Source organism: Argiope bruennichi, chromosome 4, assembly GCF_947563725.1.
Source record: "Argiope bruennichi chromosome 4, qqArgBrue1.1, whole genome shotgun sequence".
Lineage (NCBI taxonomy): Eukaryota > Metazoa > Arthropoda > Arachnida > Araneae > Araneidae > Argiope > Argiope bruennichi.
Genome location: NC_079154.1, coordinates 8,275,006 through 8,288,801, shown reverse-complemented (window position 1 = coordinate 8,288,801; position 13,796 = coordinate 8,275,006). Strand labels below are relative to the sequence as shown.

The following is a 13,796-nucleotide window of genomic DNA, read 5'->3' as shown; positions in this document are numbered from 1 at the left end:
TGCAGGCAGAAAAAAAAAAAAAAGCACATTTTCACATTAGAAACAGAATAAATGTATAAGCAAGCCGTAATAATATGATGTAAGTAAAATTTACATTACCCTGTTATTGAATTTTGCAAGATCGTAGCGTTTTTCTGAAAGATTAAATACCTAAAATAGAAAGAAAGACAATTTTTATTTCCCCATTTAGTTTTATTAAAATAATATTATTAACTCAATATCGGTGTACATCTTAAGTGCCGAGAAAATCTTCCTACCATGTAATTGGTTCCATGCTTAGTCCTGAGCATGCGTGTGACTTCTTTCAGATTGCTTTTGTACGTGGCATCAGTTTCCGTTTGTGGAAACGTTATTACTGAAATAGAAAAGATTTCATTATTTCAATTAGATGAATACATAGAAGCAGATTTTTGAAAGAGAAAATGGGCAATAAGTTTTAAACTTACCAATTATACGCTCTGTAACGTACGTGATGTCCATTGCAAATGTCGGATGCCTATCTAAACTTCTGGAATGAGATAGAAACACATTTGAAACAATTTACTATATCGAATTTTTATAAAAGTATTATCTGCATAAAAATGACTTAAAAACTAATTATCTTTATTTTATCCTTCTATATTTGTAAAGTGAAAATTCGATACATATAGCGTGATCTTGAACCGTAATTAAATTTTAAGATTTGTTGCAGGACATTATAACAATCATTTATTGCATAGGAAGGAATTTAAGGATAGGTGCAGGACACTGTAACGATCATTTATTGCATAGGAATGAACTTTAAGGGTTGGTGCAGGACACTGTGACAATCATTTATTGTTGTTGTTGTTTCTAATGTCATAGACAAGCCCACTGACATTAGGGGGGTCAGTGATTTAAAGCCAAGGGTACGTCTCTTGTTTTTTCAGTAGCGCAACCTAGGGCCAAGAGTACGACTTAGCTACACACACACATTACAACCCCTTTTTACGGGGTAGACTTCATTCATGCATTTCATTCACTCATCTACAGATCGTAATTTAGACCTGAATCAGAGAACGATCACCCCTGATCCAGTACCCCCAATGGTTTTACTCTCGACATGGAGGACTTTGTGACCACAGATTTATATGTGCGCCAGCCACCAACACACGAGGAGTCATAGGCCGGCGGGATTCCAACTCACAACCCAAGGGACGCGAATCCAACGCCCTGCCAACCAGACTAACCCGCCTTTTAGTTTATTGAACAGAAATGTACAATAAACGGTGTGATGAAGTGAGGCTCAAACACTTGAAATAAGAGATGAAAAGAAAATGAAATTGAGTTACTGAAGTGGAAAGAGAATAGAGGGTTTGGGGGCACTATGAAATGAGTGTGGCGAAAGAATTCTTTGGTCACCCAGATCTCCTGATTTATATATCCTCGGTAAATTTTATGGGCACATCCGAAGAGTCTTGTTTATGTGAATCCATCAGACTCAGGTAAGAATCTCGTTGTTCGAATATTCGTAGCTTCTTCATATGTATTTGAAATGCATGGCATCTTTGCATGTACACGCAAATCGACCTACCAAGGCTATCAAGTACACGTCACTGTTTATGGCACAATTATGAGCACTTATTGTAAGCGTTGCATTTGTCAGCAAAGCAGTCAATAAACATTTCGTCTTTCCGTCCATCTCTAATATACTGCATTTAAGTCTCCTTCCGTCACTTGCAGCCATACCTTCCTCTAAAATAAATGATTTTTAAAGTGTCTGCACCAACTCTTAAAGTATTCAGGATCATCCTATATAGGGAATCCCGCTGGTGTGGTGTGGAAGTTTGGAGAGAGAGGTGCCATCTCAGGTGTTGTCCTCGTCATCTAACAGCGGTTCAAAATTACAAGATCCGTCCACAAATAGCCCTAGTGTTGCTTTAAAACAAGACGTTAATATCAACTAAAAAAAAAAAAAACCCTTAAACCTATATAAGTGAAATGCAATCCGGGAGTGAGTCTTAATTTCGTGCACTCAGATTGGGCCGGATTATATCGATACCCTGGAGAGAAATTTAGAATGAAATAATTTTTATTTGAATAAAATAACCTTATGTAAATTTAGGAGATTTTTTAAACAGCTAGTAGTTTTTGTACATAAGAAAGTACTTCTCCAAAGCAGCAATTTATTACTTTATATTAGGAACTGGAAACATGATCTAGACATGACTCCCTCCCGATAAATTATCTAGAAGGAGAACAATCTGTCGTCTTGGATTAAATGTTGATTGGTGTGGTGTGGAAATGGGAGAATAAGATTTTTATCATCAGATTACGTTTCGAAATAGTCATTACGTAGCTCTGAACGACACATTTGTGTAAAATATTAATTAATGTTTGTGTTCATGACTAATTGTTTCAGAAATCATATGAGAATTTTTTTTTTTTTTTATTTTATTTTATTTCATTTTACTTTATTTACTTGAATATTTTGCCGAAATTACTTAATTTTTTTCAAAACACAATAGATGGGGTTTTTTTTTCCTCGATAAAACTGAAAATTTTAGGAATTTCAATCATTATCTCCATTTTAAAATTTTATAATTCGATTTCTTTATAGAACCTCTTTATAGTATTTCTTTATGTAACTAACTAGTTTCTTGTAAAATCTGCAGCAATGGCACCTCGCTAATGATAGAAAAAAAGCCTCCCCCCCCCCCTCCAAAGAATTTAATATATGTTTCCGAAACTTTAATCTGCTGATGGTGGGTTTTCATTATTAAGAGAAGATTGTGGGGTATCTTTTTCGATCTATCAGCCACAGTTAAATAACTAGTAGAGAAAATCTATTGTGTGTGTGTGTGTGTGTGAAATTAAAACACATAATGAACAAATATTGAATTTTTAGCCTTTAATTTATAATTCATTATAATAAACGTAACGGACGGACTTTGGGCTTTTTTTTTTTTTTTTGAAAATTACTTCCAGCTGGCACCTTTGGTACGAATCAAGATTTAATTAATGGAGTCAAGGGTTTAAAAATAACGACATGTTTTCTCATAATTTGCATCTTCAAATAATGAATTAGCAATGTAAATTTTCAGACAAAATTAAAGCGTTCAGAACAATAATATTTAAATCATGCAAAAGGCATACCTTGATCTTCTGATCTTATCGGGTCCTTTGACTAGCGAAGGACTTCTCTGAAAACAAAAAGAGAAGAAAAATGTTAAAAATATTTTGCAATTGATAAATAATGCACGCAGCACACATACAAAAAGAAAGGCAAAACACTTAAAAAAATACAAGCACACACACACATGTAACAGTGATTAGCAGAAAAATCAATCATGACAAAATAACACGAAACATTTTGATAATATGAGAGGCCATTTCTATAGACATTCTCTCCCCCTTCCATTACTAAACTGTAGTTGATAATAAAGTTCATAAAAGAAAACAGTGCTTTATATTAATTACTAGGACTAATGTTTGTTCTACAAAGAAGCGGATGGAAGACACACCCGTTCATGTTTATTGTTATTAGAGATTATTTCAAAAAATGCATAACAGATAATTTTCAAAATAATTCTTGTTTTTACAAGCACAGCAGTTTACTAGTTGCATCTGGCGATCAACTGGTTCGACAGAACTACTAGTAACGTCAAATTTCAAATGGATATTCTACAGGTACTCTTACTGCCTTTCTTCAGTAAAGTATTTTTGAATTTCTAATTTTAATAATCAAATAACTCGTATTATTTTAAAAATATTGTAAGTTTTGTTCATTGAGCTAAGCGCCTCTCTGAACTGTTCATTTCATCTAATACGTGAAGTTCCATTCTGAACTAATCCACTAACTTGCTCGCTATATCGAATCACGTTCGTAAAAAATATAAAAGCAGAAAAAGGAATAACTGAATATTAACATTTTTGATGCATCATAAAACATACTTATCTGTTTATGTAATGTACCAGAGCATTATTCAAACAGTACATTCAATAAAAAAGTAAAACTTAAATAAAAAAAAAAGAGTTGTAGTATAAAAATGTTTTTTTTTTACTACAACTTTTTTTTTAAAGATTCACAATTGCTTATTTAAGTTCAACGTTCGTTTTAATTGTCACAGTATTCAAAAATTATAGTGAAAGTTTAATCAGAAATTTTTCGGTATGGATAAATAAGCTAGATGTTTATTGCTTGATCGTCAACAATGAAAGAAAAAAAAAACCAGGATGAAATATTACTAGCAACAAAGAAAACGGTTTGCGTTTCATGCAAAACAGTAAAAATATTGTTGTAAAATATACTTTGATAGTTAATTAAATCTAGACAAAAGATAAAAAATTGCCGTAATTAAATTGGTATCATTACAAAGTTAAATTTTTTAAGAATATTTTCGGAAGTTGCCGCAAATATATATTAATTTTTATTTAATTAAAATTTCAAAAAAAAAAAAACCGTTCCAAGCTGCACATTTTTACCCTCCAAAATATATTTCCCAAATTTACTACTTTAATCAAATGGTCTGGTCAACAGACACACTCCCCTTTATTATTAGTAGCGATAAACATAATCATGCTATTTTTTTCCTGGAGCTTCGTCGTTATGAAATAGCGAAAACAAACAGCCACGGAATACTTTTTCTCCCTTTTCTCATCAGAATAGCTCACTTTTGGTTTATAAAACGTGATACAAAAACTAAAATATTTGATCATCGAAGCTATCCTCCCATTTAACACTATGCCGTCCGACGACATCACAGTGGTATTGTATGTAAAATATCACTCAATGGCCAGCGACACCACAGTAGTGTCGTACGTAAAATATCGGCAGATAAAACTTGATGATTTATAATCTCCCGATAATCTCAAAAACTCCCGGCGACAAGAGAAGTAATCTTAAATGGTGCTGCCGGCGCCTTCTCCAAATCTTAAATTCTGGGTAAAACATTCCTCGATAGATGCCCTACCCATCATTTTAAAGAAGAAAAAAAAAAAAAAATGTGAGAGAGTAGAAATTCATTTAAAACGTCTGAGTGAATGACCACAGTATATCACCAAAATTGGCCCTTGACAAAGTTGCAGAGAGAGAGAGAGAGATGCAACTGAACAAAACTTCTTTATAAATAATTAAATTAATATTTCTATATCAATAAAAATGTAAATAAAATTTTTTGTTGACTTAAATTAAATTATTTTACACACTATCGAAGTTACACGATCGACATCGACAAGAATGTAGCTACATGAGTTGGAATTTCCAGCGACTCCTTTTGCTGAAGAACCATTGACCCCAAACTCTCATCTTCAACCATAAAATTTATTAGTTATATTTCAACAACTCATTTTTGATTCGCTTTGAAAAATTTGAATTATGCTCTCATAATCGAGATGTTTTCGGTAAAGAGAGTGTTCTGCATTTTACAACCCTCTCGGATCAAAACAAAAGGCATTATTGGAGTTTTGTCTGAGGCCGTCACAGATAAACAGAAATGAACTAAATGAATGAAGTTCGCATTTATGATCTTGCCACCAATACTATACAAGAATTAATTAAATTTTGGACCAAATATTCAGAAGGGAAATCTGTCCGCCCGCTCGTGAGCATGCGAACATGCTAGCTCAGAAATACAATGAATTGGATGGATGAGAAAATGCCAGAATTGTAGATCTATATGAAATTCAGAACAAAATTCCTTCAAAGGTTTGTTGAAACGTCTGTTTATGAGAATTTGAAAGGAAAATAAAAATAACAGCAAATCGGATTAATAGAATTTGGTATGAGGTCTTGACATCGAAATTGCGGGATGGAAAAAGAAGAGGTCCAAAAAGCATATTCTATTTTCTTGACTTTAGAATGGAACTTAGCATAAAACTTGTAAGTAAACGGAAGAATACAGGTTTCAAACAGGCTAAATATTTTTATTTAAAAACAGTTCATAGCCGACCAGACCTCCCCGCATATCTTGTTCATTATAGTCAGGCTCAAGGTATTGTTCTGTTATTTTGCGATTCTGGTCCAATTTCGCTAAAATTTAATAATTTATAAGAACAGAGCAATTTTTGAGACATGCCGAAAAATAAGGAGGAATAGTGTGAAAAGACCAAAGCTTCAGAGAGAAGTGCAACATGGTGGGTGGCTGGGGTGTGTGCGTCTTTTCCATGAAGCGAAGACAAATTGCCTCCCCTTTGTTATTAGGCTCAGAACAAAGTTTTCTTAAATTCCGCTCGCCCTGACCTGTGCATCGAAAAAAATAAGGTGCCAGCGACTCAGAACAAGAGCCGTGTTATTATTATTTTTCCGAGTAGGATGCACGCGTGGTGCGTCTAATTTTGCGTTCCCTTCTTTCAGTTGTCTGGGATTTAAGTTAATGGATAATGGTGTTTAAAGATAATGGATTTTGAAATTTTACAATAGGACACGAAAATGTTCAGGTTTTCTTTAAAATGAACACAAGGGGACTAAATTCTTGAAGAGTAATTTCAACTCAGTCTTAGTAAATTATCTCTTCGTTTCTCATATATTAAGAATTGCAGGTAATGAGAACTTTTACTTTTATGGTAAAAAACCGGGATAGCGTGGTTGGTATGGCATTGGATTCGCATCCGTTGGGTTCTGAGGTCGAACCTCGCTGGCTGCGTACATAGTGATTGGTGCACGTATAAATCTATCGTAACCACAAATTCTTCCAAGTCAGGACAATATCACTGGGGGTCCTGGATCAGAGGCGATCGTTCTCTGATTCAGGTCTAAATTACAATATGTGGGTGAGTGAATGAAAAGTGGCATGAACGAAGTCCGATCTGTTAAAGGCTGTGACGCTTGAGTAACTAAGGCGTACTCTTGGCCCTAGATGACGCTACGAAATAAGAGACAACTAAACTTTGTTTAAATCTATGTATCTATGACAAGTGCCATAAAAAAAAACTTTTGAGGTGTACCAAAGAAAAAGTATTGTAAAAATTCTTCGAGATTGTGAGAAATCTGAATATTTTCCTAAGGGACACCTATCTCCGCCCCTTTTTGAATGAAATCAATCGATTTGGTGAACGTTGGGATTTTCGGACCAAATCCATCTAATAAAAAAATCTGCTTGCCGCTCTGTCTGTCTACAGATATAACACCATAATTCAAAATGCAATAAGCTATATGCATGGCATTTAGCTTATAATTTTATCATCATTACTGTAAATGCATTTCAAATGGGGGACAAAATTCATCAAAGGATCGGCCGTTTATGCATTTGTCTATTCGCAGGTGTTTGGAAATGGGTAGCTCAAATATTAATAAGCGTGTAAAATTCGGCGTCCTTAACACTAAAATTGCAGATAATTGACAAGATTTTCATCCAATCTGCTAGAAAAGATTAGTTTAATTATATTAACGCCCCATTTTAAGGCAAAGTTAGGGTTATTTTGGGACAGTCTTCGTAATTTTAAAGGTTATATGACGAGGAATGGCACCTGAGTTGGCACTTCCCTTTCCAAACTTCCACACCACACCAGCGGGAGGACGTTTCACCCCAACAAATTTAGCATACACCAGACCCACTTACACGTCGGTTCTTCGGAGGAATCGGGTCTCGAACCTGAAACCTTCTGATTCCGAAAGCCGGAACCTTACCACAGGCTACAGCGGCCCTGCCAGAAATGAAGAGATCCAAAGAACATTATCGATTTTCTTATGCATTTTCTATGAAGCTTAACAACAACGATGATAATAGTATTGTGTACGTGCTCCAGAATGTCGGGGGGGGACACTGCTGTTGATTAGTTTTATTTCTTTTCTATAACTATAGAAAGAAAGAGGGAAGGGCGATAAATTAATTAATAAAATTAATAAATTAATAAAATGAAATTCTATTCCAGATTACAGGAAATTCTATTGAAATCATTGGGGTTTTTTTAAAAGTCCCTGCAAAAGAATTTCAGTAACCGAACAACAACACCAAAAAAAAAAAGCTGCTGAGGAGCTGATTATCGAATCTTTCGAATAACAGAATAAGACAATGAGATTAAATTGAGGAGCTGCTTCTAACCTTGTTGCCATGGCAATACAAATGAGTTACAAAAGAAACAATAGACAAATTAGTAACCGTTTTTAACACTTTTTTCCCGGAAGACCGCACTTCCGAAGTCTGTCGCGATAACGATTTTTTTCTGAAATAATAAGTTGTCAAATCACAAATTAAATCAACTTTAAATACTTTGTAATCGTTTCGAGATAAATTTATATTCTTTTATTAGATTACATATGTTACCTCATACAAGTTATAAATACAATGAATAAGTAAAAAAAAAAAAAAAATGTCGAACTTGAGGTGAAAAGTACAGATATGTGAGGCGCCTCGCATGTCATCTAACTAACCTTATCTAATCAAAATCACGTGCAATTAGCATCTCCCTGCTTCGCATCTCAATCATCGTTTGCGTGTCAAGCGAATTTCAAGCAGGGCTAATGGGGTGCGGTGGCGCGTGACGCTCTGCAACCCTTTCGGAATGTGTCACCGGGCTGCAAGAGGTCGGCATCTAATTCCTCCCAACATCCCGAGAGTGATGCTAATCCGGATCAAGGGGATGTATTCGTTATCTCGGAACACACTGGAATGATCGCTCATTAGACTTGTTGCCAGGAAATGATTCGCCTGAGAGGATCACGTATCTTCCCGTCAAAGAAAGTCGTCCGTAGCTTAGTATTATTGAATTAGATAATGATAAGTAATGGGATATCAATTGTCTTACTATGTTTTGGCGTTTTGTTTTTGATAAACGTAATGATATCTTCGGTATAAGTTTTTAGATTATAGCAATTTTTTTTTTGGTTTTTTTTCCCCACGACATTATCCTCCCTGTTTTAATCCTTCTTTTCTGATTGCATATTAATAAAACGGGATTCTGTGAATGCCACATGTTGATATTCCACATTCTAATAAACAGAATAAATTTTTTCGGAGCGAATTAAAAATTTGACATTAATTTGTCAGAATTAATGGCAAATTTTTGTCAACTTTGGAATTCTACCTATTCATCTATGCGCACTATAACTCAAAAACATTTGAATCAGACGCAGAGTATTTGGTATGCGGTCTTTACATCAAAAGTGTAGATATCTATCAAGTTTAGAATGAAACCCACTTAGAAGAAATCAGTCTGTCCGAATATAAGTTAACGCTTTAATGAACAGAGCTAGAGAGATAAAAATTTGGTACAAAGATTTAACATTTAAAGTGTAGATAACATGGTACCAAATTCGGCAAGGTATTGACAGTCTACAGGTCTGTTCTTTTACACGTGTTTAAGCAAATCATTCAAAAACGAAATATGGAAAATGAAACTTAATTCACTGTTTTAGCATCTTAAGTGTAAAACTTGGACTACCTATTTTGAACTTAGCAAATTTTGAAACTATTATTAGCAAATTTTGAACCACATCTGTCAAAGGATTGAATGTCAGTCGGGCTAAATTTTCAATCTGCAATCACTAAAAAATGCAATGATTTAAATACATGAAATTTGGTATGTGATTTTGTGACTTCATTGGTATATCTGTACCAAATTTTGGTTTCAATCGTCCGGGGAAAAAAAGCGCCCAAAATACGTATTAGGTTTTCTTGTAGCAACATTCCAGCAATTAACTGCAAAAGATCGCAAGCTGGTAGTGTTTCCCGTAACTGTTGTTCGCCAATGGCATGCGGTTAATAATACACAAATATATTTATTAGAGAATATGCGAGGAAGGACTGAGGAGATCATTTTCGCTGCTCCCCCCCCCCTTTCATTCCCCGAGTACATGCGGTCGTTACTGCTACGTTCAGTGGTTTCAGGGTGGTCAACTGTTTACAACAAGTCCTTGCGTACACAACAACACAGATGGTAATTTAAATCTCACGCCAATACAATTTCCAAATTAAAATACTCTTTAAATGTTATCTTAATTAACTGAATTTGAAATTTAGATAAATATTTTTCAAATTCTTTCGGTCCAAAATGGACATTAAATCAAGGTCACGATTATTTTTTTTCCCCGCCTTGCAACTTATAAACATTCTAAAAACGAATGTTACGCATCCCAGCTCGCTAACTTCTGAATTGCCTTTCCCCTCATCCCTCCCCCAAAACGTTCTTGTATAAGTGGCGGGGAAATAAAAAGAACAAAAAGAAAAGACGCGTATCGATATCACGATGCCGAATCACGGAGCGCACGAACCCATCCGGTCGCCGACAAGCGATCTCGCACTGATGCCACAGCAAGAAGCGCATGACTCGAATTATATTCTACAACGATCAACACGCGCTGCTTGTCTCGGCCATCGAGGTAATTGTATTGTATGTTTTAAAATGACTGCGCCGCCGCCTGATGTATTCATTTAAGAACAAGCGACCTCAGGATCAACAACCGCGCTGGACGTCACGCGGATTTCTTTGTTTATTTGTTTGCCAATGTCTCTTCGTTACAGAACAAATTTGGCCAGAATACTGTTTTTCTTTTATTTTTTTAATGGATACTTCTTTCTAATAAAGTCTGTAATGGCTCGTAAAAACTGAATTGGTCACTAAAAGGCGTGTTCAAAACGTTCGTGGGAAAATGCTTTTGAAATTGCAGTTGCGTGTTCCCGGTTTCTAAATTGGAATCACGGTATTTGGGTAATACCGTCACATAAAGGGTAATGGTTGTAATTTTCATTTTATAACTTTTCTCCCTGCTAATGATAAAATTAATTGACAGCGTGGCTTCTTTCTTTCCACGATTAAAATAAGACCGCAATCATTCATTTTATGTTGACTCAGTGGCCGGATTATAAATGGACAACCCAGCCAACGAAGTTGGGTGTAAGGTCCGAAATGAGCCGGTCGATGACCATTATCTAAAAGAATCGAAAATGTTCTTTCCCCTTCGACTCTCTCGTTAACTCTGATGTAAGAAAAAGATTTATGATATGTGGTCAAAACTAATTATACAATAGCATAATGCAAAGAAATATTTTCAAATGATATTCATAAAAACCTTTTAAAAATACCTGAAATTAAAATTTTTACTAACGGTTTACCATATCTGTTTTCTTTAGTTCGTAATAAAAGTCATTGGAACGCAGTAAAAAAAATTGTACTGATTTTAATACTTATTTTCCATTATGATAATGATACCTTTTGGTGAACTACAGACGATAAAAAAAAAATCGAAATAAATAAGTAACTGTAATGAGGATGTTCTTAAGTAAGAAAAAGAAACAATGAAATTAGAAAATTTGTTACAAACGTATTATTAGAATTTAAATTATGTAATAATAATGTTCATGATTTTTAATTTCCCAGTTTGGCTCTTTGCCAAATCAGTGAAGAAGTATAACTTCTTCCCACGACCCTGCGTTCCTGTCGCGTATCAGCACAGAAAATCTGTGAGCTTCTTAGGAAAACAAATGATTGAAAACGAATGAAAAAAAAGTATTTCGATCACTTTCGTTTTAATTTTGAAAAAAATTATCTAAAAAAAAAAAAAAAAAAAAACTCGAAAAAGATACTGTAATTAAAACGCTAAATGTGGTGATTTTAATTTCCATACTTAAAATTTTTCGAGAAAAATTTTTAAAAATTTCTCAAAATCCATAAATTACGACAGAGGTGCAAAACAAATTTCTTTAGAACCGCAATTGTTTGGTCTCTTGCACTGATTTTTTTTTTTCTGCAACCATTAGAAAACCATACTAAGGACACACATGTGAAAAATTATTCAATACAAAACAAAACATTAAATAAATATTATATGCCAAATTTTAAATTTTGGACTACGAGATGCATGTCGAATTCCGTGGTTGAAAGTAAGATAGATTTACATGGACGCTAGAAACACAAAAACACTTCCTTTTATAAGAATAGAATATAAATGTGTAAATAAGAATTGGAATAAATTGGATGATTTATACGGGAAATAAATAATCGTCTATACTATAGGCAAATGACGCAAAATATTATTTTCAAAAATCTGCTTTGACCAGTATTATTTTTTAAAAATATAAATCAAAATTTTAGATATAAAATAATTTTTTTTCCACCAATCGAATCGTTTACGAAGTTCCACCAGAGTTACTATTACAAAAATAATTATGATTGTACGACTGGAAACTACAATCTCATTTTTACCGTTACTTGATTGATTCCATTCTATATCTCCCGGGAAGTACAGAAAATATGAAATACCATTTTGGAATTTTTCGGAAAATGCGTAAGTTTCCAAGCAAGTGATTTTTTTTTCCCGAAACATTTCATTCTTCGCATCACTACACGCTAACCTCCTTTTCCTTCATCCCAATACAACTGCAGACGATTTCCTAGAAGACCTCCCCGAGAAAGGGATGTGTCATCGCGTAATGGTCTTTCCAAATGCAGCGCGCATCCTCCTGGCACAACCTCAAGAAAAGGCACCCTCTACACCACCTGACCTCCCCATCCACTTGACAACTTAAATAAAGGCAATTTTCGCGGGATGGTAAAGAGAGAGAAGGAGTAAAAAATGAACTGCATTTGCTAGAAAAAATCACTTATTTCATAGTCAGTCAGTTCATAAATATTTCTTACTTTCTCGTATACAAAGTACAGAGAAAGTATCGAAATCATCAGAGAAGTCGAACTCGAGATTTTGTCTAATCTCCCTGGATTCGAAAAGCACATTTTTGGAAAATGTCTATCTGTGACAAAAATAATTCAGAAACGCTTTAGACTAGACGGATGAAATTCGGTATATGGTCTTAGCACCAAATGTGTAGATTTTTATCAAATTTTGTTTAAAATCTATTCAGAGGAAGTCCGTGCGGCTGTTCGAATATAAGTTAACATGATAGTTACAAAATGAAGAGAAGTAGATAGATAAAATTCGGTACACAGATATAACATGTACAGTTTTTACAGTGTTCAATTTTGAGCCAAATCTAAACAAAGTTGAACGTCTGTCGGTCTGTCCTTTCAGAAGCATGTAAATGTGATGAATCAAAAACGCAATGACTTAAATATATCAAATTTGGCATGGGATTTTGCGATTGCAGTTCTGTGTCAAATTTTGGTTTCAATCGGTCGGGGGGGGGAAGGTTCTAAAAATCAAACTAATCTTATTAGAGAGTATGCGAGAAAAATTTTTGGGGATCCACTCCTGTTTGTTGGGATTCTATGTCAGATTTCCCTGATATGGAAAACACATTTTTGGAATGATATCTTTGAACTAGAGCCGAAGGATTAAATGATTGATTAGCGATTGAGTAGGTAATAAGTAAGCAAATCAATAAATGTTCCACAATAGAGCTTTCTTCACAGTACTTTAATTTTAGGTTGCCATGTAATTCTGTTTAAATTATTCTAATACGTTCCTAATGAATAACCATTCGTAAATGCTATGTTATTTTATAATTCTTAAAGAATATGGTGTTTTATAATTTAAAAAAATGTCCAATCTTATTATTAAATATTAATTAGACTGTGTTAAGGAAATTTGTCATTTTTTTAAAATCATTTTTCTCAAAATTATTTTTAAACTTCGGAGATGTTTTTTTTTATATAAAGCAACTTTTTAGCAAGTGATTTTTTTCGTTAAGTGACTTCCTATTACAATTTGTCAAAATTTGCAACTTAAAACTACTTATTTAAAGATTTAATTAAAATCGATGACAACTATTTTGTTTTGAAACGTCGAAGGAGAAGATGAGAGCATCAAAATTTGCACTCATTTAGTTAAAATTTCATTCCCTTTTACATTTATGTATGAGCTGTGCCACTTGTACAATAGCAAAATAAATCATTTGAAATTTCATCTGAACTAACAGGAGAAGTCGCCTCAAAACTTTCTCATG

General features: G+C 34.0%; 1 protein-coding gene across 11 annotated transcripts in view; it reads right to left on the bottom strand.

The window, feature by feature from the left end:
* The window catches only part of LOC129965543 (tensin-1-like), a 474,618-nt gene that overhangs the window by 36,086 nt on the left and 424,736 nt on the right, over positions 1-13,796 (bottom strand). For all 11 annotated transcript variants that reach the window (XM_056079518.1, XM_056079523.1, XM_056079519.1 and 8 more), the window contains 4 exons: positions 3,115-3,161; positions 447-508; positions 258-355; positions 100-150 (listed from right to left, as the gene is read on the bottom strand). In XM_056079518.1, coding sequence (XP_055935493.1) covers positions 100-150; positions 258-355; positions 447-508; positions 3,115-3,161 — 258 coding nt within the window. The remainder of the gene's footprint in view (positions 1-99; positions 151-257; positions 356-446; positions 509-3,114; positions 3,162-13,796) is intronic.